This window comes from Lonchura striata, chromosome 4, assembly GCF_050655825.1.
Source record: "Lonchura striata isolate lonStrDom1 chromosome 4, ASM5065582v1, whole genome shotgun sequence".
Classification (NCBI taxonomy): Eukaryota; Metazoa; Chordata; class Aves; order Passeriformes; family Estrildidae; genus Lonchura; species Lonchura striata.
Window position 1 is genome coordinate 2,512,355 of NC_140706.1, and position 26,430 is coordinate 2,538,784.

General features: G+C 45.0%; 1 protein-coding gene across 1 annotated transcript in view; it reads left to right on the plus strand.

Annotated features, from left to right (window-relative positions):
* The window catches only part of DNAAF9 (dynein axonemal assembly factor 9), a 69,630-nt gene extending 57,508 nt beyond the window's left edge, over positions 1 to 12,122 (plus strand). The window contains exons 30-37 of the mRNA XM_021526813.3: positions 129 to 264; positions 610 to 696; positions 2,454 to 2,560; positions 3,246 to 3,320; positions 3,473 to 3,675; positions 5,279 to 5,344; positions 5,653 to 5,746; positions 7,149 to 12,122. Of these exons, the coding sequence (XP_021382488.3) occupies positions 129 to 264; positions 610 to 696; positions 2,454 to 2,560; positions 3,246 to 3,320; positions 3,473 to 3,675; positions 5,279 to 5,344; positions 5,653 to 5,746; positions 7,149 to 7,261 (881 nt within the window). The 3' untranslated portion in view covers positions 7,262 to 12,122. The remainder of the gene's footprint in view (positions 1 to 128; positions 265 to 609; positions 697 to 2,453; positions 2,561 to 3,245; positions 3,321 to 3,472; positions 3,676 to 5,278; positions 5,345 to 5,652; positions 5,747 to 7,148) is intronic.
* Positions 12,123 to 26,430: the final 14,308 nt, after the last annotated feature.

Sequence of the window (26,430 nt, forward strand, 5' to 3'; positions counted from 1 at the left end):
CTTTAATGAAAGAATGCAGTGAGAGGGAAGGAAAAATAAGAGAAGAATGGTTGGAATATCACTGAATGATTTATTAGTCACTGTTTACATGGCTGAGCTGTGTAATTTATCCTGATTTCCTTCCACAGGACTGGTGAGTAACGTGGTTTTCACAAGTCATGCCACAGAGCAGAGGCACCCACTCGTCGTGCAGCTGCAGAGCCTGATCCGAGCAGCAAATCCTGGAGTTTCCTTCATCCTGGCAGAAAATGGGATTGTAACGAGGTAACTTTCATCAGGATTTATCACTTTTGGCACATGGGCCACGAGCACTCAGAAACTTCTGTTCTCATGTTTGTACTCTGGTGATTTATAGGAAGGAAATGCAGATTTTGCTTAATTGCTTCTCGTGCAAAAGGGATTTTCCCTTTACGTTTATGGGCATATAAATACAGGGATTAGGAAATGTGTTTTGTTTGCAGAGTGTGATTTATGTTACTGTTACTGCCATACTAAAGGAAAAGTGCTCTTAATTTTACTGTCACTAGCACATAATGTTTTAGGTAAGTAGATAGTGGCCATTTTATTTAACCTAGAAAATGAAAAATCTTCATTTTTATCTCTTTACAGGAACGAGGATATTGAACTAATTCTCTCAGAAAGCAGTTTTTCAAATCCTCAGATGATGAGAGCTCGATATTTAATGTACCCTGGCTGGCAAGTATCTAGACTGAGAAGTATTAAAGCTATTTTTCTAATTAACTTGAAGATTAAAATGTTTCACTAACTTAATTTATATTTTTTTTTCCCTAAGACTACTCATTTGGAACAGACAGCAGCTTTGTAAATCATCTTTAAGAGAGTTGATGATTATTCTTAGTGGATAAAAGATTGCTGCCCTTTTATGGGGGGAAAAACTCCTTTTTGGACACCACTTAAATCAATGGCAAGATTACTGTTGCTTTCCAGAAGAATAGGCAAGAACCCTGTGGGAATAAACTGGGAAGGATTGGGATGGGTGAGGTCAATAATGAGTGGAGTAATTTCATCCTGACAGCTATTCAGCATTACTGGAATGAACTTGCTCTGTCAGTCTGGCCATTAGCAGAGCAATTATTCACAAAACCCAGGAACCTCAGTGACAGCCTTGGCACAGCTGAGGCACAAACCCACGTGGCACCAAACTTTCCACTGAACACCGAGGGAGATTTCTCCTGGCTCAGGGTTCTTCACACATCTTGTTGCAATTCTCTCTGCTGCACCTTTTTGGCAGAAATCTGTAGCTGTCAGCCATCGTAACTCCTGGCTGACCAAGCTCTGTGCTTGGAAACATCATTTATTTATCATACCTTGCAGTCCTCTGTATCTCTTTATTAATAAATTTGGTTCTGAATTGGATGCGAGTAGCCAAATAAAGCTGTTGGAGTGAAGCACAAGGCTTGGGATGAAGATATTGAATTAATATCATCAGAGCTGCTTGTGGATTGCATGGAGCCAAAGGCAGAGAGCAGGAAAAGAAAATATTTCAAACTTTTGGGCAGCTGTTAATCTGTTTGATGACAGTATGCAAGAATTGGATCTGGGTAGTGTGGAAGAGAAAGAAGGAGCAGAAGGAAGAGCATCAAAAGCATCCAGGGAGATTTTACTGCAGCCTTGCAGTACCTAAAGAGGGCTTATAAAAAAGGAGTAGAATGAATTTTTACATGTGTAGATGGTGACAGGACAAGGGAGAAGGGTTTTAAGCTAAAAGAAGAGATTTAGATTGGATGTTAGGGAAAATTTTTCCCTTTCCTCTGAGAAAGTGTTCCCTGGAGGAACACTTTCTCAGAGTCTTTGATCCCACAGCTCCTGGTGTGTTCCCAAACTGAGAAATGGGGAAACAGTGGGAGAAACTCTGAAGAGCCCCTGGCACAGGTGCTGAACCCTGGCACATCTGAAGAGAAGAGGGAAGAATTTTCCCTAACATTTAATCTAAATCTAAAGAAGAAAAGAGGGAACACTTTCTCAGAGTCTGTGATCCCACAGCTCCTGGTGTGTTCCCAAACTGAGAAATGGGGAAACAGTGGGAGAAACTCTGAAGAGCCTGGCACAGGTGCTGAGCCCTGGCACATCTGCCCAGAGAAACTGTGGCTGCCCCTGGATCCCTGGAAATGTCCAAGGCCAGGCTGGAGCAGCAGGGCTTGGAGGAACCTGGACTAGTGGAAGGTGTCCCTGCCCATGGCAGGGGTGGGCAATGAGATGATTTTTAAGGTCCATTCTGACTCAAACCATTTCATGACTCCATAAAAAGGACTCCTGAGTGCTTTGACCAACATAATGCTGTTGGCAGCACATTTTCATGGAGGAAAAATCTCTGTATTTTCCTTCCTCTGAGCAAGGCTCATCTGTGGTGAAAAAACAGATGTTGTTTGCTGGATGAGAAGCAGAAGCTCCTGTGGTTTCTGTCTGTTGAAGGTGTTTGTTTTTGTCTCCAGGTATGAGGGTAAATATGGAGCTGGGCCCGTGTTCCCTCCCATGGTTCAGATCTGTGTGTGGTTCAGTCGCCCTCTGGAGAAAACACGATTTGTGGCCAAATGCAAAGGTACCAATGAACTTTGCCTGACTTGATTGAAATCCAAGTTTGGGATGCTGAGGGATAGAGGGGAAGGAAGGCACTGACGTAGCACAGTGATTTAATCACTGCTGAAGTTAAGTTTTAATTGAAAACTCAGCTTTCCTTCCTAAAAGTACAGTAAATTCTGTTCCTTAGTGTCTGCTCTGGAAAATTGTCCCATGATTTTTGTTCAGATGAAAATCTAATTGAATTTTTGGTTTCTAGGACTGAGACAACTTCCTGTGTTTGCTTTTTATTTTATGTCTCATTGTATTTGGTAGTGTTGAAATACAGTTTTATAAGTGACCATCAGCTTCTACTTTTTATGCCAAATAATTCTTTGCAGCTACTAGAAAAGAGGCTCTGCTCCAGAGTAGATATTTCTTAAACTACTTCTTTTCTCCTTAGCCAAGTAGTATTAAAGAGGTGGATTTTACCTCCCACACACACTGTGGGAGTTCCTTATGCCAAACACACCTTATTTCCCAAACTTCATGGCAAAGAATGAGAAAATAAATGTTACATAGTCGTAATCCAAGGGGACATGGCAGCTTTTCCTTTGGAAGCTACTGGGATGTGGATTAGAGATCAGTTGCACAGGTTTTACCAGAAGCCTCCACCAAGGAGAAGAAAAAGAAGTTGAGATAATCTGTTTGTCTTCTGTTTCAAACAGCAATTAAGTCGTTGCTCAAGCCAAGTCCATTTTCTGGAAACATTTATCACATCATGGGCAAAGTGAAGTTTTCAGGTAAGGGCAAATTACTGCTGAGGTGTTGTGATCACACTGCATGTTATGGGTGTTTAAAAAAGTATTTCTGTCCTGGATTCTGTCTGCACCAGTGTTGATGTTAGATTAGATTAGCAATTATGAGACCCTTCCTTCTGTCTTCTCCTTGTTAGATGCTGATAAAGTCATTGAAGTCTGTCACAACACAGCAGCAAATTCCCTAAGCCTGGTGCCTGTTTCTGAGGGGCCAACTCCTCCTGATTCCAGAAATGATCCCAGAGACTGCAGCAGTCAACAGGAATATTTCCTTGTGTTCATTGGCTGCTCCCTGAAGGAAGAGGATATCAAAGATTGGCTCAGAGAAACTGCAAAACAGGTTTGTGGGCAGGTTTCCTTTTGTTCAGTGCTTGGCATTTCTTAACAAGCAAAGGAAATATCCGAGTTGCCTCAGTGAAACATTTAGGTTTCTTAATTAATCTCTTTTTTTTTTTTTTTTTTTTTCCTACCAAGGTATTGACATTCTAGGGTTCAAATGGATTTCAGGAAGGGGACTAAGAGTTTACAAATGTATGTTGTAATCTCTGTATTGTTTTAGTGCTTGCTACAGCTTATTCATGGATTGATTTGCTCTTGAATGCTTGAGCAAATGGATTATGTCCAGGATAAACACAAGATGATTTAGCTGAGCTGTGATTGCCAAGGGCTGAAGTGTGCTATGAAATAAATCTTCTTCCAGTACCTGAATGCTGGCAAAGCTGAAAATTTGTTTTGATACACTAAATTAAACCTCCTTGGAAGTAATCCACTGAAATGGAGGGTAGAGTCCTGTTCATTTTGTCATCTTTAATTAGTGTATTTCTGCATGGCTGATGGATCCATGCAATAAGGAGTAAGGAGCAGGGAATGTGGCTGTTGTAGGAAGCTCAGAAAGCAGAGTTAGCACAGAGGGACTGCCACAGCTGATTGAATCACGGATCCATAAAATCCTGCAATGGTTTGGGTTGGAAGGGACCTTAAATCCCATCCAGTTCCACCCCCCTGCCATGGGCAGGGACATCTTCCACTCTCCCAGATTATTCCAAACCCTGCTCAGCCTGGCCTTGGACACTTCCAGGGATCCAGGGGCAGGCACATCTTCTCTGGGCAACTTTTCGGAACATTTCTAAGTTAAAAAATACTCCATGTTACTTCTATATGGATTAGGATTTGCACAACATCTCCCTCCAAAAATTTGTGTAGGAAGGGAAAAGTGTTTCCTGCAGACTGTGGCTGGAGCAGTTGCTAAACTTCTGAGATTTCTGAGGTTTTTGAGTTTCTGAGATGTTCAGGTTCTCATCTTCTGGTCCCCTGTGTTAATACAGGGAATTAATCCATTTTCTGTGCTGATTATCTCATGCTCTGTACTTAGCACAGGGTTAAAATATGGAGACAAATGCTTTGCCATGTAAGAAAGCTCTTTGTGGAATACTACTTAAATTTTATGAAAACTTGGAACTTAAATGCTTATCTCAAGTGTGAAGTGTTTCCTCTTTGAGCAATTCAAGACTATAAACACTTTTTGTACAGTCATGGCTAATTGAGGGTTTCAGATAGCTCTAAGAGTTACCACATGCTGCAGGAAAGAAAGGGATTACAGAATTTCTCAGGCTCAAAATGAAGTTGTTTTTCTGTTCCTGTGCCAGCTTTCTTACAGGAAAGCTGTATTTAAATTGTCTTGTCTAAAACACTTGACAGAATTTTTAATTTCTGAGTGTTTCTGTAAGATCAGTAAATATTTATTTTTGTTTTCAGAACACAGTTGTGAATGCCTTCATATAACTGAATAATTTTAAAAATGAATTTTTTAAAATACATTATTCTATTTGGTGGTTTGGTTTTGCCTTTTTTTTTTTTTTTTAATTGATTTTTTTAACTAACTAAGCTGTGATATCACACTGCCATTCTGTAGTCACATAACTGGAATCTCCTTCTTTATACAGAAACCTCAGAGGAAAGCCCTGAAAACCAGAGGAATGTTAACCCTTCAGGAAATCAAAAACATCCACGTGAGTAACAGCAATAATTTACAAACCCTTCTTTTGGCTGATTTCCCTTAAATATCCATCTGGATGACAAAGCACCTGCCACAACAAATGTGCTGAGCGCTAAATTATTACAGCACTTATGGAGCTGTCCAGGAGGGATTTGAGATAGAAATCTGATCTCAGAGCTCCAAATTCACTCTGGAAAGCAGAAGAGGGTGTGAAATTTGCCATCTTTGGTTGCTGTAATGGCCCTTCCATTTTCTTTTATCTGTTTGAGTTTGCAAGGACTGTCCCTACAGGTGTTTAATTTAAATTATTTCCTGCTGCAGGTGAAACGCCACTTGGATCCGCTTCCAGCTGGTTATTTTTACAATGGGACTCAATTTGTGAATTTTTTTGGTGACAAAATGGATTATCATCCATGTATCCTTTAAAATTGAGGGTTTTGGGGAAGGTTTTAGGTAGGCAGTGAGCTGTGCAGCTCTGAAATGTTAAGTGCCAAAGCAGATATGGTAAAGAACCAGTTCCTTGCCAGCTAAAGCTTAGTTTTAAAACCTTTTTTGAAAGATAAGATCTCAGAAACAGAATAGGACCAACAAAACAAACCCCAAACTGCCCATGAGCTCATGCAGGGAATAATTTATCGACCACAGCTTGTCAGAGAAATATTTTTCAAACCAAATAGTGCTGTAATAGCACTGAATGCCTGGGCACGACTGATAAAACTTCCAAATGAATGTAATTGCATGTGTGCACACACTCAAGTGAAAACAATCATATTTTTGTCCTTAGTATTACCCTGGAATTCCTTGCCAAGGTTCCAGGGTATTCCTCTTGGCCTTGGTCCCCACCTGGGGACAGGGTCAGTGGTGGTCATGGCTGTGCTGGGTTAACAGCTGCACTTGATGATCTCAAAGGTCTTTTCCAGCCTTAATGATTCTGTGATTCTCTCATTTTCATACCTTCCTTTTGCTTCTGTCTTTGGTCACCAACTTCCTAATTGGTTTTATATTCCAGTTTACTTTGTACCTTAATTTCTCCAAACTTGGTAAAAAAACAGAGTTATTTTCTGGAGACAGCTTAAAAATGTTAAACAAGCAGATTTCTGTCTGTAAGGCATAAAACCCAACAGCAAACTTGAATTTCAGTATTCACTGGAAAATTATGGATGCCCCAGGATCCCTGGAAATGTCCAAGGCCAGGTTGGATGGGGCTTGGAGCACTCTGGGATAGTGGGAGGTGTCCCTGCCCTACTTTTTAAGCTCCTTCCAACCCAAACCATTCCAGGATTCTTCCCTCCACCTCCCCCTTGGTGTTTGGCAGGGAAAGCTGCAGGCCTGGTTAACCCTTTCTGGGGGATTTGAATTTTGGGCAGAGTTTTACACTTGTGTTTCAGCAGAATAGCTGGAAATGTGTTCAGAGAGTTCCAGAATTGTTTGGGTTGGAAAGGACCTTGAAGCTGATCTTGTTCCAGCCCCTTCCAGGGATGAGGAATCCAAAACCTCTTTGGGCAGCTTGTGCCAGGGCCTCACCACCCTCCCAGGGAAGAATTTTTTCCTACCATCCCATCTAATCCTGCTACTACTTCCCTACTTCCTACTTCCCATAGATCTTCCTCCTGTCTGGGAAATATCCCTTGTGCAGCTCCTTTGTTCCTTGGGAATGCTGAGCTGGGGGAGCTCTGACTGTAGAACTTCTAGAAAGTAATATATTGAATTTCTGCTTTCACTGAGTGTCCCAGAACTGGCACTTCCTTCAAACCTGGATGTTCTTCTCTACTAAATTCCATTTGCACAAATGTTCTTCCTTCACCTTTCCCAACCAGTAATGGACCAGTTCATGAATGATTACTTGGAAGAAGCCAACAGGGAAATTGAGAAGTACAACAGGGAGCTGGAGGAGCAGGAGTACCACGACCTCTTTGAGCAGAAGATTTAAGCACGTGGATCCTGAGCGTTCCTGTCCTTGTGTCAGGAACCAAAAATGCTATTTTTGTCCTTCTGCCTCATGAGAAATTGAGTGAAATGTCTGTTTTTAGCACTCCTTCCCAAACTAAGGGATTGTTCCCCTAAGGTTGGCATTTAACGTGGTAACTGCTTAGCTGTTTGTACTGTCAGGATTGCTTCCACTTCACCTTAATTCCAGACTGTACAAAGCATCACCTGGAATCTCTGGCTTGTGGTGGAAACGTGGGAAAAAGAAGAAGGAGGAAGAGACAAGAAGCAAAACTGGATTTATTTCCTAAAAAGGTCAGAATGTAATTGTGGAATTGGGCCATGGTGCAGATATCAAACAATGCCTGGGTGTCCCTTGGGAATCGTTGCACAGGAGCATCGATGGTCAGTGGGGGAATTCAGGATGTGGGATTGGGATGTTCCCAAAGCGAGAAATGGGGGAACAGACTCGGAAGAGTCCCCAATCCCAGAACTGTTTGGCTGTTCCCAAAGCAAAAAATGGGGGAATAATTAAAAAAATTGAGTCCCTAATCCCACAGCTGTTGGTGGGATGTTCCCAAAGCGAGAAATGGGGGAACAATGGGAAAAACTCAGAATTGGGCCCCTAATCAGCAGCTGTTGGGATGTTCCCAAAGCGAGAAATGGGGGAACAGTGGGGAAAACTCCGAATTGAGTCCCTAATCCCACAGCTCTTGGTGTGTTCCCAAAATGAGAAATAGGGGAACAATGGGAAAAACTCAGAACAGAGTCCCTAATCCCACAGCTGCTGGGGCATTCCCAAAGTGAAAAATGTGGAAACAGTGGGGAAAGCTCAGAAGAGTCCCTAATCCCACAGTTGTCAGATGTTCCCAAAGCGAGAAATGGGGGAACAATGGAAAAACTCAGAAGAATCCCCAATGAACAGTTGTTGGGATGTTCCCAAAGCGAGAAACTGGGGAACAGTGAGGGAAACTCAAAATTGGGTCCCTAATCCCAGAGCTGTTTTTGTGTTCCCAAAGTGAGAAATGGGGGAACAATGGGAAAAACTCAGAATTGAGTCCTTAATCCCGCAGCTGTCAGGATGTTCCCAAAGTGAGAAATGGGGGAACAATGGGAAAAACTCAGAAGAGTCCCTAATGAACAGTTGTTGGGATGTTCCCAAAGTGAGAAATGGGGGAAAAATGAGGAAAACTCAGATCTGAGTCCCTAATCCCACATCTTTTGGTGTGTTCCCAAAACGAGAAATGGGGGAACAATGGGAAAAACTCAGAACTGTGTCCCTAATCCCTCAGATGCTGGGGTGTTCCCAAGGTGAAAAATGTGGAAACAGTGGGAAAAACTCAGAAGTGTCCCTAATCCCAGAGCTGTCAGGGTGTTCCCAAAGCCAGAAATGGGGGAACAATGGGAAGAACTCAGAAATGAGTCCCTGATCCCACATCTTTCAGAGAGTTCCCAAGGCAAGAAATGGGGGAATGGGAAAAGCTCAGATGGGCACCTAATCTCACAGCTGTTGGTGTGTTCCCAAAGTGAGAAATGGGGGAACAATGGGGAAAACTCAGAATTGGGTCCCTGATTCCAGAGCTGCTGCTGTGTTCCCAAAGCGAGAAATGGGGGAACACTTCCTCAGAGTCCCTAATCCCACAGCTGTTGATGTATTGCCAAAGTGAGAAATGGGGGAACAGAGGGAAAAGCTCTAATCTAATCCACAGCTACTGGGATGTTCCTAAAGCGAGAAATGGGGGAACAGTGGGGAAAAAAATCAGAATTGAATCCCTAATTCCAGAGTTGTTGGTGTGTTCCCAAAGCAAGAAATGGGAGAAAGATGAAAAAATTTAGAATCCCTGCATCTGCAGCTGTTAGGATGTTCCCAAAGTGAGAAATGGGGAACAGTGGGAAGAACTCAGAATTAAGTCCCTAAATCCAGAGCTGTCAGGGCATTCCCAAAGCGAGAAATGGGGGAATGGGAAAAGCTCAAATGAGCATGTAATCCCACAATTGTTAGGATGTTCCCAAAATGAGAAATGGGGGAACAGTGGGAAAACCTGAAGAATCCCTAATCCCAGAGCTGTTAGGATGTTCCCAAAGCGAGAAATGGGGGAACAGTGAGGAAAACTCAAAATTGGGTCTCTAATCCCACAGCTGTTGGTGTGTTCCCAAAGTGAGAAATGGGGGAACAGTGGGGAAAACTCAGACGTGTCCCTAATCCCAGAGCTGTCAGGGTGTTCCCAAAGCCAGAAATGGGGGAACAATGGGAAGAACTCAGAACTGAGTCCCTGATCCCACATCTTTCAGAAGTTCCTAAAGCAAGAAATGGGGGAATGGGAAAATCTCAGATGGGCACCTAATTCCACAGCTGTTGGTGTGTTCCCAAAGTGAGAAATGGGGGAACAATGGGAAAAACTCCAAACTGGGTCCTTAATCCCACAGTTGCTGCTGTGTTCCCAAAGTGAGAAATGGGGGAACAGTGGGAACAACTCAGAAGAGTCCCTAATGAACAGTTTTTGGGATGTTACCAAAGCGAGAAATGGGGGAACAGTGGGAAAAACTCAGAATTGGGTCCCTGATCCCACAGCTGTTGGTGTGTTCCCAAAATGAGAAATGGGGGAACACTTTCTAGAGTCCTTAATTTCAGAGCTGTTAGGGCAATCCCAAAGTGAAAATTCTGGAAACAGTGGGAACAACTCGAATAAATTCCTAATCCCAGAGCTGTCAGGGTGTTCCCAAAGAGAGGGACGAGGGAACACTGCCACCCCCACCTTTGCCAGGGCACAGTCCATCTCAAAACCTCAGCACAGTTTGAGTCTGCACTTGAAATTCTGGCTTTAAAGAAAAGCTATTTATACATTTCAGGGTGAAATCAGTGGAGAAATCTTAATTTCTTCCCAGTCCTCTCATTGGGATTCTGGAAAATATTTCCTGGCTGGCTGCAATGTGCACCTTGCTTAGATTATCCCTGGAGGATTCCTATTGCAGTCCTAAAAACCAGGCAAGGCAAGGGGGAGATTCTTCAACTGAAGAATTTCTTTTCATGAAGATGAGTGATTTCCAAAGGTAAAAAATAGCAAAGGGAGTTACTTGAAAGAGGCAGGAACTTGTTTGTGGAGTTTCCAGAAGAGTTTGCACACCGTAACATTTCACTGTGCTGGTGAGAAATCAACTTTTTAAGTACTTGCAACAGAATTTTTATAGTTCCTAAGTGATAGAACAGGAATGCTGGCAGCCTGTCCTGACTTAATTCAGTATCATTTTAAAGGAGGCTTTATAAATCCCTGCCTGAAGGATTATAAAGTACCTTAGCAGCTACTTACAGGTAATTATTGGAGTTTATTTGAATAAGCAGATTATTGTAGCATGCATGTGTTCAGAATTTAGGTGAGAGCAGCCCAGCAGGAATTTTTTATTTTCATATTCCTTTGCCTTAGGGACAGCTCAATCTTTTACTGCAACTGCAGCTTTTCTTTCTGACCAGATGTTTGTGATACAGCAAGAAATGGAATGAAAAATCTCTTGCAGGACACTTAAAATACTTCAAATGTATCTGCACAGCCTCATCTCGAAGCAGGAAAATGAGATTTAACCCCTGCCATCAAACCTGAGGCTAAATTAGAGTTTCCGCTTTGCTAAAGAGATGTATTTTTTACCTTTGGAATATGAAATAACTGAAATTTCAGTATCCTGAAGCACATTTTAGGTAGTTTTGGTCTTCATTGCTGGGTGCCTGTCCTATGAGTGTTCCACAGTGCAGAGGTAGAATTCCAGGTGCTGCAGGCTGGGATAAAAATATTGATAAGGTTTCATTCCTTGCTTTCCTCCTAGATTTAGAAAGCTGTCTGAATTAAAGACTTTAATTTTTTTTTTTGTTTTGTTTTTTTTTTGCACACCACGAGACTTTATATAAAAACTACTTGTATCCTGTTAGAGGCCAGTAAAAGCCAGCAATTAGTTTGTGTTTTTAGGCTTTCCTGGGGTATTCCCTGGATCACAAGTGTGGAGCATCCTGATAAAGCTCGTGAGTTTTATCTATGCATGGCTAAATTTTAGTCTTAATATCCTGTAGTGCCTGTAGAGCAAAGGTAGCTAGCAGTGGGTTTGGGGGGAGGGGGGGCTGCCAGGGGTTTACAACTCAATCCAGTTGGTTGCATGAAATTATTTCACAGCCCAGAATTTTTAGGAATCCCAAAATTCTGGTGGTTAGCGCTGCAATATAAAGGGGCATTAGGAAACTGAGCTCCAATTGGAATTGCTTTGCCAATTAACTCCGTGTAAACCCAGCTGTTCCAGTCCCAGTTCTCTCACCTGCAAAGCCATATTTTTAGAGTAGTGGGATGTGATGTGGGAAGAAATTCCAGTGGTTGGGACGGCAGGCACATGGTGGAGGCTTTGTCTCAACTCGTGGATACAGAGTAGATTTAAGTGCAATTGATTGAAAATAGATGAAGATGCTGTAGCTGATTTTTGCTCTGCTGAACTCTTTTTAAGAACTCCAATTTGTGCAGCTCTCAAATCAATGTGGATGGGGCTTGATCCAGCTGGAGTTCCAAGCCCTGTGAACAAAAAAAAAAGGAAATAATTGGGGGGTGAGTGTGCAAATTGAGCTGTTGCTTAAAAACTGGAGCAGAAGAGCTTGGAACAATGGCCTAGAACCCTCCTGTCCTGTGCTGCATGTGCTCTATGGTCATAGCTGTGTATTACAAAGACCTTTCACCAGACTGCTACTGGCTCAATTCATGTATTTTGGTATTGAAAGAAATTGATTACCTCAATTTTTAGCATTTATTTTTGAACTGTGACTTTCAACCAGAACAGGAAAAAAAAGAAAAAAAAAAGAAAAATACCGAAATAGTGAAACTGTGACAATGGTATCCTTTAAATGTAGTAGTGCCTTGCAGATGACACCATTTATTCCCCAAATAAATGGATGTCAGGGGTTGCACCCCCACTTTTTTTTTTAAAGGAAAATAACGGTTTTGGTGAAAGGACTTAAAAATTTAACCTAGTGACAAATATTAGCACAAATGGTTAAACTGTTTAAAAGAAAACTCTTTGAGGACTGAAATGCCTGATGCTGCTGCTGTTGAAGAGCAGTTGCTGATTTTTTGGGAGTCGATTCTAACGATCAGCAGCTCTTTTTGAATTTTTTTTTTTTTTTTGTTATTATTTTTAGAAGAGTGTAACTTTTGTACTCTGGTCAAAGCTGTTTGTACTGTATGGAATCCCCAGCCCAGGGGGTTTGGTGTCCTCACTCCTTGGAAGTCCAGGTGAGGATGGAGCTACTCCGAAGGATTGAGGTTTGAACATTTTTTTGCTACTGTATAATTAAAAAAAAAAAAAACAACAACAAAAAGCACCATTTCTAACCCACTGATGTTTGGATACAGCAAAAGTGCCATTACACTGTTCCTTTTCTCTTTTACTGTACTTGGAAAAAATTGTGTCCAGGCATTCCTGAGCTTGGGAAGTGCTGAAGAGTCCTCAAGGGGTTTCCACGCTTTGCTGACCTTTGTTAGCAGCTTGTGGTGGTGTTTTTTTCTTTCTCCTCACTGAGAATGAGTGTGATCAGAAGTTACTGAAGTTATAGGATTTAAATGTGACAAACTTAGCAGGGGAACCTTTGCAATTTGAGCTGCTCTGCAATCTGGGAGTATTCGAATTTTAAGCTGTGCAATTTGGGATTAATCCAGTTTTACACTTTGCAATTAACACACCGGATTGCAGGGAGGAGTTAAGTTGCATGTGAGAGTTCCCTAATAAGTTGGAATTTTTTTTTTTTATAATTATTGTTATTTTTTAATTGAAACTTGTCAGAATTTGCACAGATTTAAGCTCTGGAATACTTTCGGTATTCTTGAAAAGGGAAAAAAAAAATTGTGACTAGTATAGTGAATTGTGAACTGTGAGTTGGTAGAACCACAAGGTTGATCTAATCTTAGGTTGTTAAAAATGTACCTCAGAAAGCTCGTGAGAATTTGCTTCATTTTTACACAACAGCCGGATCCTGACCTAACACTTCTCACTTTACAATGTGCCAAAATTCACTTTTATACTAGTTCTCAATGCTTTAATATTTGCAAGTCTAAGTTAAAAACGTGTTATTTACACACACTACTGTAACTTCAGTTCAGCTGAATGGTGTGATTGAAGCTTTTTGCCTCTCGTATTTATTACACAACTTGATTCAGTAAATATAAAATTACCTTTCCATTTATTTTTGTATTGTTTTACATGTTTATACCTGCAGTTTGTGTGACTTTTACACCTGTAACTCAGATGTGATGGAAAGAACCAATAAACAGTATCCATCCACTGCCTGGCTTTGGCTCCTTTAATGAAACTCACAGGTTTCTAAGCTGGAATTTTTAAACTTCGAGTGGTTTTCATTTAAATTTTTTGAACTGGCAGAAAGGTGAGTTGTTTGTATTCAAATTTAAAAAAATAAGGTTTTATGGGATATTTTTAGCTGCTGTTTTAAGTTCAGACCTTGCTTGGGCTTTTAATTGGGTAAAATTCAAACTTGAAGATGATTCATCTGCTTTGTGCTGCTCTCTCTGTTTTTCAGCAGCTGTGTGTGAGCATAAATTGATATTTACATATTTACAAATAGAGGGAGATGCTAAACCTTCCTTGTGCTCACAGAAATGAGGATGCAGCTTTGAGATCGATGGATCACAAACCTGGCTGCCATGGAGAGGGCAATCCCAATTTACCCTTCTTTCCCTGAGGGGCTGAGCAGGAATCAGATTTTTGCTGGTTAAGCTGAGCCTGCAGCTGATTTTGTGTCTCTGTTTTACATCACTTTTGCATTCGCTGGAGGAGGTTTTGTGCTTGATTTGGTTTTTTGGAATGATTTATGTAAATCCAGCCTGCTTTGCGTATTCCAGGTGTGCACGTAAACCAGCAGCTTCTGGGGCTTGGAGTTTGGACTGAAATCCAGTTTTCCCTTGCTGTGAAGCTCCCAGCTGTAAATCAGGAATTGGAGGGGACAGCCAGGGGGGGATGGATTTGGGATCTCATCCCAGGGAACAGGGACATGAGGAGAGGGAACGGCCTCAGGCTGGGCCAGGGGAGGTTTAGATTGGATATTTGGGAAAATTTCTTCATGGAAAGGATTATTACACATTGCTCAAAAGTTCTCCCAGTCCAACCATTCCCCCAGCACTGCCAAGGCCACCACTGACCCACGTCCCCAAGTGCCACATCCACATGGCTTTTAAATCCCTCCAGGAATGGAGACTCCACCACTGCCCTGGGCAGCTGTGCAGGGCTGGACACCCTTTCCATTAAAAAAATGGGGTGTTAAAAATGCTTTGAGAGGCTTTAGATGATGGGGAACTATCTGAGTTTCATTTCCTAGCAGAGATGAGGTAGATTTTCCTGAGCATACCCCAAATCAGGGTTTTTTGTCCCATTTCTTGCTCTTAATTACCTCGTTTTGGTCAGCCTGGTTGTATCTGGAGAGGTTTCCAGCTCTCCTTGGCTTTCCATGAGCTCCTCTTCCTTCCATGTGAGCTCATCTGGAATTTCTTTGCCTACGTGTCCGCCAACAAACGGGTGCCTCTTTAGTTCCATAAATTGCCAGCCTAATTAAAGTAATGAATTCCCAACAGGAATTGCATGAAAATGGGAGCACTTGTTAATTGAATAGCCCTGGGTTTGGCTCCCATTGTACACGTCCCACAAGGTGCTTGTGTGATCCCTCCTATTGAATTGGCTTAAAATAAACCTTCAGGGCAGTTTGATGTCTTGGTAGGAAAGAAAACACCCAACGGGCAAGGCCTGGAGGATTTCAATAGCTTTACTGCTCCAGGACAGACAGAAAAACAACAAAAAAAACCGCATGGAAAGAAAAATGTGGGTGACCCATTCATGGCTAGGAATTCAGCAGGCACACAATGCATTGTATAGATCACTGCAAAACCGCCCCACACGAGCGAAACAGGAAATTTCTAATGGTTCAAATTGAGCCTTCGCTCAACCCCACCAAAAATCTTCCATTTTTCTGTGTTATCAAAGTTAGTTCAATATTTGCTTTATATACATCCTGTTCCGGACTTTGATTCCTCTATACAGCACCTTCCTGCCTTCTAATATCTGATTTATTGCAGAGCCCTTTTTCTTCCAAAGGTTTGGCTTTGCCTGCTTTAACTCTTTATCTTGTCAGCCTTTCCTTGGGCCTCTCCTTGCTTTGGGAAGCTCTGGAGAAAGGAGAACAGAGGAGCTGGAAAAGAAGGAGAGGCTACAGGGGCTGGAGGGATGGGTCACAGGATTTTTGGGACAGACATCTGGAATATCCAAGGTGCTTGAGTGCAGTAAAACCTGAAGTCAAGATCTTAAATATCATCCAGTTCCAACCCCCTGTCCCGGGCAGGGACATCTTCCATCCTCCCAGGTGGATCCAGCCTGGCCTTGGACAATTCCAGGGATCCAGGGACAGCCACAGCTGCTCTGGGCACCCTGTGCCAGGGAATGATTCCCAATTCCCAATATCCCATCCATCCCTGCCCTCTGGCAGTGGGAGCCATTCCCTGTGTCCTGTCCCTCCATCCCTTGTCCCCAGTCCCTCTCCAGCTCTCTTGGAGCCCCTTCAGGCCCTGCAAGGTGTTTGAAGGTGTCCCCAAACCCTTCTCCAGGATTTGGAGCCTTCCCACACCCTCCCAGCTCGGGTGCTGGATTGGGATCTCTGCCCTCCCCAGGCTCTGGAGTTCTTTGCAGCCCTTGACCATCCCAGGAAAATGAGGAGGAAGTTCCCTGCTCCAGGTCAGGATGGATGTCACCAGCCTTCAGGGAGGGTCCCAGAGGCAGGTTGGATGCTGAAGACTCCTGAAATATGTGTTTCCTATGCAACAACAGGAAATTTTGTTGTATTTCCCTGTGGAAATGTGGGAATCCAGGGCATCCCTCTGGCTGCCCTGGCAGGTCTGGGACCCTGGCAGGTCAGGAACCCCCCTGGACAGAGCCCCCAGAGACACTGGCTGTGATCTCTGGCCATGGAAAAGAGTTTGCAATCTTACAGGATCAATTACCAGCTCTGAGTGTTTGATATAAGTAATAATTAAGTGTGGCATGGGTGCAAAAGTAAAATTTTAGGATTCTAGATTAGGGGTTCAAAGGGGACAAGATGGAGGAAATTGGGTGTGTCTTGTCCTTTTTCTCCTTCTTCATGCCCTCCATGTCTCACTGTGGTGTTGGCATTTTTCTGTTGGTTCAGGCTGGGGACACACTGTCCAACGTAGGTGACAGATATTGGCACGTTCTTGTAAATGCAGCCCAGGGAGTTTCTGGTATTTAATGTTTGTCACATCCCACTGAGGGCAGAGCCCCACACGCTGCCCTGCAGGACAGAGCTGGGCAGGGCAGCAGAACATGTTAGAGATAAACAGAATAAACAACCTGGAAACCAGCACAGACCAATTATGGCTTCTGCTTTGGCAATGGGGATGAAAGGCAGAGACTTTCTACAACCTCAGAATCATCAATAGCACGGATTCAGACATGTAAACTCTTGGGCTAAGTGCTGAAGTTCATCCTGTACCAGCAGACACATCCCTTCTCCCTTTGCTGGCACAAAGGAGAGCACAAAGACAGAATTGCAATTTGTGATGCCTCCCAAATGCCTTCAGCTGTCAGAGCTGACCTGTTCCTTTCACTGAATTCCATCCTGAATGGACCATTGGGATTATAGGACATGGGGAATGGCTGCCCCCTGCCAGAGGGGAGGGATGGATGGGAGATTGGGCAGGAATTGTTCCCTGGGATGGATGGCAGGCCCTGGCACAGGGTGCCCAGAGAAGATGTGGCTGCCCCTGGATCCCTGGAAGTGCCCAAGGCCAGGCTGGACAGGGCTTGGGACAACCTGGGATGGTGGAAGGAGTCCCTGAACATGGCAGGGCATGGAATGAGACAATCTTAATGTCCCTTCCAACCCATTCCATAATTCCCTGCATTCCTTGCAACTTCATTCCTTCTGAAAATGGAGTAAAAAAATCCCTGTGAATGATGCAATTTTCCCCCTAAAATCTCAAGGCCCCGCTGTCCCCTGCCCTCTCCCTGGCAGTGGGATGTGGTCATGACAGAGCAGGGCTGATAAGAGATTTCTCTTCTCAAAGGCAAGGCCTGGGCTCCCTTGGTGTGTGCTGCAGATTAAAATCACTGCTGCAAAGCAAACGAAACACAAATGTTTTGGGCTTGGCTGGCTTTGGGAAGGGTGTCCCTTCCGCTGGCCGCTGTTTGTTTGCTTAGGTGAGGTGGGTGCAAGTTCTAACAATAAACTTTCCTGGGAACGTGATGGGAGAGGTCAGGGGAAAAGGAGCAACCAGGAGCAGGCATTGGGATGGGATCCTGGGGGGATGTGGGAGGATGGAGCGGGCACAGAAAGGGTTGGGATGTGCTCCCCTTCCTGTGTGTGTCTCATCCTCCTCACAGGGACACAGGGTCATTGCTTTGAGCTGTGATCCTTTCAGCCCCTCCTGCCAAGGTCAGTCATTGAAGGGGTTAAATCAGCGTGGAGTGAGAGAAGAAAGGATGCAGGGTGGTTATGGACATCCCTGGATCCCTGGAAGTGTCCAAGGCCAGGCTGGACAGGGCTTGGAGCAACCTGGGACAGTGAAAGGTGTCCCATGGCAGTGGCAGGACTGGATGATCTTTAAAGTCCTTTCCCACCCAAACCATCCCATCATTATAATTTAAGGATGTTTAATTACATCATTGTAATTTTTAAATTTAAGGAATTAAAAAAAAAACCTCACAGTTTGAGCCTGGTTGAAACAGGGAGAGAAAAATCTCATGGTAAGGTCAGACCAGGTGGCTCCAAGCCCTGTCCAACTTATCCTTGGACACTTCCAGGGATCCAGGGAGGCCACCCTGTGCCAGGGTCTCACCACCTTTATAGCCAAGAGCTTCCTGCTAACACCAGTTCTAGAAGCCAGCCCCTCCACCTGGGGCTGAGGGACTTGAGGAGGGACATCAGCATCATCCAGGACTTGCTGAACTCCATCCTGCACTCGCTGGTCCCTCTGGGATGCAGAATTCAGTTCCTGGGAAGCTCTTGCTGCCTCTGGCTCCCAGACAGTGCTGAGCTCACCCATCTGCTCTGTCTTGGCAGCAGGGGAGGGGAGGAACAACAATCCTTTTCAATCCAAGCCTAATGTGTGCACAAAGAGCCCTGAGGATTCCTCTGGCACAGCCCTCGGCGGGGGAATTCGGCTGCTGGAGTGGGCTGGGAGGAGTTTTCCCCCTGTCCTGGCTCAAACTTTTGTTGGAAGTGAACGTTTCTGACTGTCTGCAGCCAGCCTGCCGTGACCGAGCGTCTCTTGCTCTCCCTGGAGGTGTTCTCATCCCTTTTGTGCCTTTGGGAGTCCATCCAACATCTCCAGCACAATTCCTGCACTGTTGCAGAGAGCCTTCAAAGCCTGAGCCATGAAGACACTTCTTTGGTGTCAGAATCCGTGGTATTGATGATTCTGAGATTGTAGAAAGTCTCTGTCTGTCAGCCCCGCTGCCAAAGCAGAAGCCATAATTGGTCTGTGCTGGTTTCCAGGTTGTTTATTCTGTTTATCTCTCACATGTTCTGCTGCCCTGCCCAGCTCTGTCCTGCAGGGCAGCGTGTGGGGCTCTGCCCTCAGTGGGATGTGACAAACATTAAATACCAGAAACTCCCTGGGCTGGATTTACAATAACGTGCCAATATCTGTCACCTACGTTGGACAGTGTGTCCCCAGCCTGAACCAACAGAAAAATGCCAACACCACAGTGAAACATGGAGGGCATGAAGAAGGAGAAAAAGGACAAGGCGCACCCAATTTCCTCCATCTTGTCCCCTTTGGACCCCTCATCTAGAATCTTAAAATTTTACTTTTGCACCCGTGCCACACTTAATTATTACTGATATCAAACACTCAGAGCTGGTAATTGATCCTGTAAGATTGCAAACTCTTTTCCATGGACAGAGATCACAGACAGTGTCTCTGGGGGCTCTGTCCAGGGGGGTTCCTGACCCCTGCCAGGGTCCCAGGGCAGCCAGAGGGAAGCTCTGGATTCCCACACTTTGGGACTCTGCAGTTTCCCATTGCAGCCCAGGCCAGCAATCCAGGTTCCCATCCTACAAACAGGACACCGAGGAGCAAATCAACATTTTCTTTGTGATCTGGACATTGGAGAGATTTTACGATAATTTAAATCCCTGTTTTTCTGCTCTGCGTGTGCAATCTCATCCAAACCTGTTTTCCTTCCCGTTCCCCCCCAGGTGTGGGCACAGAGAAGCTGTGGCTGCCCCTGGATCCCTGGAAGTGCCCAAGGCCAGGCTAGACAGGGCTTGGGAAACCTGGGCTAGTGGGAGGTGTCCCTGCCCATGGATGGGGTAGGGTGAGATGATCCTTAAGGTCCCTCCCAGCCCAACCCATTCTGGAATTCTAAAGCAAAAGGTGAAGGATGCTTTTAGCTTTTCCTAAGGAAAACACATTGCTTAATGGGTTGGTAACATCTTCAAGGCTGTCAGTCAGCCTTGATGAGTTCACTGACACCTGCACAAGGCTAAAATTTAGGGAAAACCTGTCTCAACCAGGACATCACACCAGATAAATTATTGTGACTTAATTGAATTGCCTTTTTTTTTTTTCCTATTTTTTTCCCCTTTCTTTTGTCTCTAAGTCAGAGGCTTTCAGTTATTTACGTATCATGTGAAGCCAGATTTCCTCTCATTTCCAGTGGAAGAAAAGGGAGCTGGTGAACCCTGTCCAGAAAGAAAAGCTGCTGGGGTTTGGGGGAAATGGTGGTTTCTGGTTCAAAGCCCAGCCCTGGGGCCGAGTTGTTTGTGCCTTTGCTTCACCAGCAGCTTTTTGCTCCTGTATCACTCCTGGTGTGCATGGAGAGAACCCTCTGGGTTCCTCTTTCCATGGAGCCTCATCCTTTTTTCCTTGAAGGGGTCACTCGATCCCCAGAGGGGCCTTTGAACTTTTCTGTTGTGTTAAAAATCCATTCTCAGCCTCAGTGCTGTTGTGGAGCTGCCTCCGATGGGAGAAAAGTGGGGGGAAAAAAAGCAAAATAATGGGAAAAAGATGCAGAGTGAATCCCCTCTCAGGCTTGGGAGGAAAAGCTCAGCTAAAGAAAACTCTGAACACCAAAATCCACCCATCTGCTCCTGCTTTTTAGGTGACCCTACAGATGATGTAAAGGAAGGGGACAGCCTTGATTCAGCTGGTTAAATCCAGGTCAAAATACTTAAAAACCCCAGTGTGAAGTTCCTGTGGGGCTGCAGACCCCTGCATGGAGCCCCTGCCCAAATCAGCAGAGCAAGGAGAAGAAATTCCTCTGTTTTTTCCTCCCAAGTGAAGATAAAAAGAGGGTAGGAGAAAGAAAACCAAGAGCAGAGCTGTTTGCCTGCTCCTGTGTTGCCTCTGCTGATGGTTATTTTGGGATCTGAGCTGTGTTTTGTTCCCTTTTTTGAGATATCTGAAATGTTCAGTTCAGAATGTCTCAGGGGAAGGCTTAGGGGAAAAAAAAAAAAAGAACAGATTCAGCATATTTCTAGTAAAGTTTTACTGAAGTAAAACCTGAATTTAAATATTAATAACATGACCTGGAAACGGACCCCCAGCCTGGTTGTCCCATCTTGTGATGCCACCTTGACCGCAGGCAACCAAATTCTCCAAGGAAAGGAGAATTTCTGGAGACAAAACCCCTAAAACAGGTTAAAAAATCCATTCTGTTGTGTTTATAAAGCACTGGTGAACAAAATTCTGGGTATAGCAGCTGGATATTCCCTCAATTCCTCTCTCAGCTCTTGGAAAAGGGAAACTGGACTCATCCCTGGAGTCTGAGGCTAGAAAGTGTAAAATGAGGAATTTTGGAAACAGGAGTACAACATCCTCTCCTCCAGCTGGATAACCAGGAATGCATCAATCCAACATTGCATGTGAGGAGCGGGTCAGTTCCCACCCATCCCTTGCAGCAGAAACTGCCCTGAGATAAAAGAAACAACATTAAATATCTCAGTATTTCCCAGCAGGGCTGGATGGAGATACCAGGGTCCCTTGGGGCTCTCTTGGGAGCAACCTGCACTCCAGCCCAGGAATTCTTGCTGTGCTGCAAGAGAAATGGAGAAGAACTTCTCCTTCAGGAGGCAGCAAGGAAAATGGAGAGGTAAATTGGGTGTGTGCCAGGGTGGGGATGCAGGATGCTGGAAACCAGAAGGGTGAGGAGAGGTGAAGCTCTGGTGGTGGAGAGCAGGATTTGGGGAGACCTTCTAAGTGAAGGCTGGAGAGGGACTTTGGGCAAAGGATGGAATTATAGGACAAGGGAGAATGGCTTTAAGCTGAGGGAGGGCAGGGTTAGGTGGGATTTTGGGAAGGAATTCCTGGCTGGGAGGATGGGGAAGCCCTGGCACAGGGTGCCCAGAGAAGCTGTGGCTGCCCCTGGATCCCTGAAGTGTCCAAGGCCAGGTGGGACAGGGCTTGGAGCAACCTGGAATAGTGGAAAGTGTCCCTGCAGGGCAGGTGGTCTTTAAACCCTTTCCAATCCAACCCATTCCATGATTCTGTGATTTATTGACTGCTCTGGTTGGGGTGTGGGATCTGCTTTCCCGTGCTCAGGGTTTGGCACAGCAGAGCCCTGTTCCATCCCATCAGCGCGCCACCAAAAAGAGGGAGGGGGAATTTTGCTTTCTCTGGGAACAAAACTCGCAGGAGCAGAACCTCAGTAACCTTGGTTACCACATTTCGTGTGTGCTGAGCAGAAAGGCTGAGAGGAGAAGTCCTTTCCTCACGGATGCACCGAACACTCCGTGTACCCACGGGGGGGAAGCAGCACAGCAAGGAGGCAAGGAAGACTTTGGTGAGTCAAGAAAAGCATTGTCAGTGTGGTGTCACGGGGTTCTCATCACTCCAGGGCTCTTGGCAAGTGCCTCCTGAGCAATTCCACTCTTTGATACAAGGAGAAGTTGTTCCTCCTCCCCTTTGTTCTTGCCCAACTCGTGTCCCGTGGAGATTTGTTTTTGTAGCTCCTGAAGAGGAAACAAGCTCTGAGTGCAAATGCTAACGAGGTGGCCACGCTCGGATGGCTTTGTAAAAAGGGAGCTGTGGTTTAAATCCTTCATCATGTTGGATTTGGGAGGTATTTTTGCCCAATCTTCAGCCTACCCAGGACAATATTTGGGTTCTGTAATAGAAATGCCCCTCTGTGTCTTTCCTTTGGCTCTGGAAGGTCTCTCCTGCCCCGTGCAGAAATTCCCGCTCATAATTCCCTCCCTTTTCCAGCTGGAAGTGGGGCTTCCACAGCCAGAGCTGTGACTTGTGCTGTGTCCTCGTTCTCCTCCTCAGGGAATTTCCAGACTCCTCTTTCCCCGTGTTCCCAACGTTGTGTCTCCAGTCTGGTGAGGAGGATGCACCTCCAGATTTCTGTTGATCTCCAGCCCCTCCTGTGCTCCAGGCCCTCTGGAGACTCATCCCGCAGCCAAGCTTGCTCTGAAAAAATATTTTTAACCCTTCCTACCTCCCACTCGTCTTCCCAAGCCAGATCCCCTGGGAGCTTCTCTGAACGAGATCGTTCTCACTTACACAGTCTCTGGGAGCTGCACAAAAGAGCTTAGCTCTGCTTTCAGAAATAAACTTCTTACACGTATTTTTTCTTGTCTATACCCAGTTTTCCCCCTTGCATTTTCACATGAAATCCCAGTTGTCAGCCCAACAAGGGGAAATTTGAAGCCTATTTGAATTTTAACTTGAAGTGGATGATTTTATTTTAATTTTGTTTTTTCATCTTTCTGTATTTTGAAGTCCTTTGGGCGATGTTAAACCTGTTTTTCCCAGTGTGTTCTCTGACCTGATTGACCAAAGTTTTTGTGCTGTTCTCATCCTAACTTTGGAACTTTTTTGATGACGTGCAGGCTTTTATTTAATCTGGTATTTTAAAGCTGTGGATCCTACCCCTGTGCAGGTATTTTTGCTGTTGTACCCCACACTTGATGACCGGACTGGGTGACCTCAGAGGTCTTTCCTAACCTTAAGGAATCTCTGATTCCACCACCCCCAAGCTGTGGCAGCAGCACAGGGGAGTCTCTCATCCAAGATGGGCCACAGAATGGGATGAAACCTCCTGGTATTGGCTTTGTGTGGCCAGGTTTGGCTAGCCAGGGGCTACAGGACTGGCTTCTGGGAAGCTGCTGGAATAAATTAAATTAATTCCCCCCAGCTGAGTCTGTTTTACCCATGGCAGTAACTGGTGAGTGATTCCTGTTCCGTTTTTGGCCAGGCACGGCTCGATGCCTGCCTGGGGGCCTCCTCCTGACTTTTTGAACCGAGTTTGCTCAGAACAAGGTGTGTTTTATAGCTGCAGGTATGAGCTGTAATCTCCTTCCCCCTGATTTAATCCTGCTGGGCAGAGGGAGCGAGAGGAGCAGAGATGTGTGGGTTTGTTCTCATTGTTGTTTCACCAGTGACGCTCAGCCCAGGGCTGTTATTTTTGGAGAGTTTGGTGCTCGTGTTTCTTGCGGAGGCTCCTCGAGCTCTGGGGCTTTGAGGTGCGTAAATCTAAATAAGGATGACATTTAAAATAGGTTACACGCTCTCCCCGAGTGTGCAGAGAGGAAACGTGAGTAGACTGACTTCAGATACTTCAAGTAAAAAATCCCCCGTGGGAGTGTCATTAAAGTTCTCAGCACCTCCAGGTAATTATATTCTGACATGAGTTGTTTGGACCACAATTCAAGGTAACTCTAATCTGGACCTCCTTGTGATGGATAAAGAGGAATTAATCACTGAGCTGGAAGTGAGATTGTTCCCTGGAGGCGTGTGGTCATGCCCTGCCTGCTGAAATTTGGGCAAAGATGGGACAGCATTAGCTAAAATCCGGGGTGTGCACACAGATAACAGGGAGAGGCTCAAGAGGGTTGGGCAGCACAGCTGACAAAAGTTAACAGGAAAGGAAGGATTGGGAAGGAAAAGGACATGGAGAGGGAAGTAGAAACTGAGAGTCATGGAATTGGGTTGGAGGACACCTCAAACACCACTCAGTTCCACCCCTGCCATGGCAGGGACACCTCCCACCATCCCAGGCTGCTCCAAACCCCATCCAGCCTGGCCTTGGGCACTTCCAGGGATCCAGGGACAGCCACAGCTTCTCTGGGCATCCTGTGCCAGTCGTTTTTCTTCTCACAGACACAATTCTTCCACAAAAACCAAGAGAAATTACAGTTTTTGGGAGCCTGCTGGGTCTTGCAGGTACAATTTCCCTTCCAGAGCTGCCCCTGGACAATGAAGAGCTGGGAAGCGCCCTGGACAGTGGAGGAGCAGCATTCCATTTCTCCCTGGGAAGGAAGGCTCATGCACAGGTACTCAGCTGATGGGGGGAGTTTGGAGGACAACAGCCACTTCCAGCAGTTTTCCAGGCTCTGACTTTTAGGGCTGGGCTCTGGTTGTCTGCTCAGCCTTGTGGGGAGCAGAGTTTTTTGGTTTTTTTATCTACGATTATTCCCAGCCCAGGCACAGCTGCCCAGGGCTGTGGTGGAGTCCCCATCCCTGGAGGGATTTAAAAACCATGTGGATGTGGCACTTGGGGACATGGGTCAGTGGTGGCCTTGGCAGTACTGGGGGAATGGTTGGAGTGGATGATCTGAGTGGAATGATGGAATAAATGATTTTGTGAGTCTGATTCTGAAAGACACACGGGGCCTGAAGTCCCACTGTGCTTCTCTTTCCCTTATCCCTTATTCCCATACGGAATACTGAAAACGTGGTTGAGAAGACAAAGATCTGGAGAACTTTTCTCCTTCAGTTGTTCTCCAGCAGCACAGGGAGGAGCTCAGCTGATCCTGACTGCTACAAGCTCTTCCCCTGGGTGAAAGTGGTCCTTGTGCTTGGTTCTTCAGAAGAATCTTCCAACACACCAGCAGGTTCCATGTCCAGTGTGGATCCTGGTATTTCACCTGCACTAATTACCTCCAGAAAAGCTTCAAACCTACTTGAGCGTTCACCACAACTCAGATTTAAATTGCCAGACCTGAGGAAAGCAAACCATTTTCCCCCACTACCTTTGGTGCAGCATCCAAAAAGTAACCCAGTGATTTTTCCTTCATTATTGCAACCAGAATCCCCCTTTGGAGCATCAATCCAGGGCAGGTATGGAGCAGTACTCCCTCTGTGCATTTTTTAACCCACCTAAGTAGGAACATGGGGTTATCTTTCAGGAATTTGGGGGTTGTCAGAGTTTAAGGGTGGAGTTGCCTGTGCTTTCTGCCCAGTGATGAGATGTTTTGCTTCCTTGCCTCTTCTCTCTCTTTGTTTCAATCCTTTTAATATAAATCCTCAAGACGTACAGACTATCCTTGATAATGAAGGCCTGGAAGGTATTTTAAATATATGGATGATAAAATATGCATCTCTACTTTCTTTCCCCTTTCCTCTGCCCAAGCAAGGAAGCTTTACTTGTTTTACTATATATTTACATTTTAAAAATCTTGCTGCCATCTGAAGCTGCTGGCTCCAGTTTGGTCTTTCTTGGGTGTTTTTTTTTTTTTTTTAAATTCTTTTTTTTTGTTGTTGTTATCCTCTTGAGAGAAAGAAACCACGCGGGTTTCCAAGTTCCTTGAATAAATGTCAAATAAAACATTCCAAACAATTATTCAAGCTGGTAATAAGCAGTGAGACATCCTTCCTGTAGAGAAGCTGAACAATGGTTTCCTCTGACAGAAGCACAATATTAGGAGCCTTCCATATGCTGGTGCTGATTTAAACGGCGGCAGCATCTCCAAGAGGCATCAGAGGCCTCAGTGAGTATCTGGATATCCTGTGGGAAGAAAAGCTTTGTGGATAACACCCTGACTCCCCCCGAAAAAAAAAATTCTGGGAGTTTTGTCCCTGTCTCCTCAACATCCTCCAGTTTTGAGAGCATTTGCTTCCTTCTCTGGGATTTTGAATCCTTCCCAGCACATCCAGGCTTGCTCTGAACGCCTCGGGGAGGCAGGTGAGCCATCCCTCACCTCCAGCTCCAGGATGGCCTCCAGGGAGGAGCAGCACTTTTGGGGAGGAGCAGCACTTCACAGCTTCCAGTTTGACCAGTTTGACCAGTTTGATATGTGTCCCTGCAGCCCTGGTGGACACATCCCCTTCCCATTCTTGCTCCAGCAATACCCCATCCCCATGAGCTGTATTGCCTAGGGCAGGGATCCCACCTGGGGTGGGAGAAGCA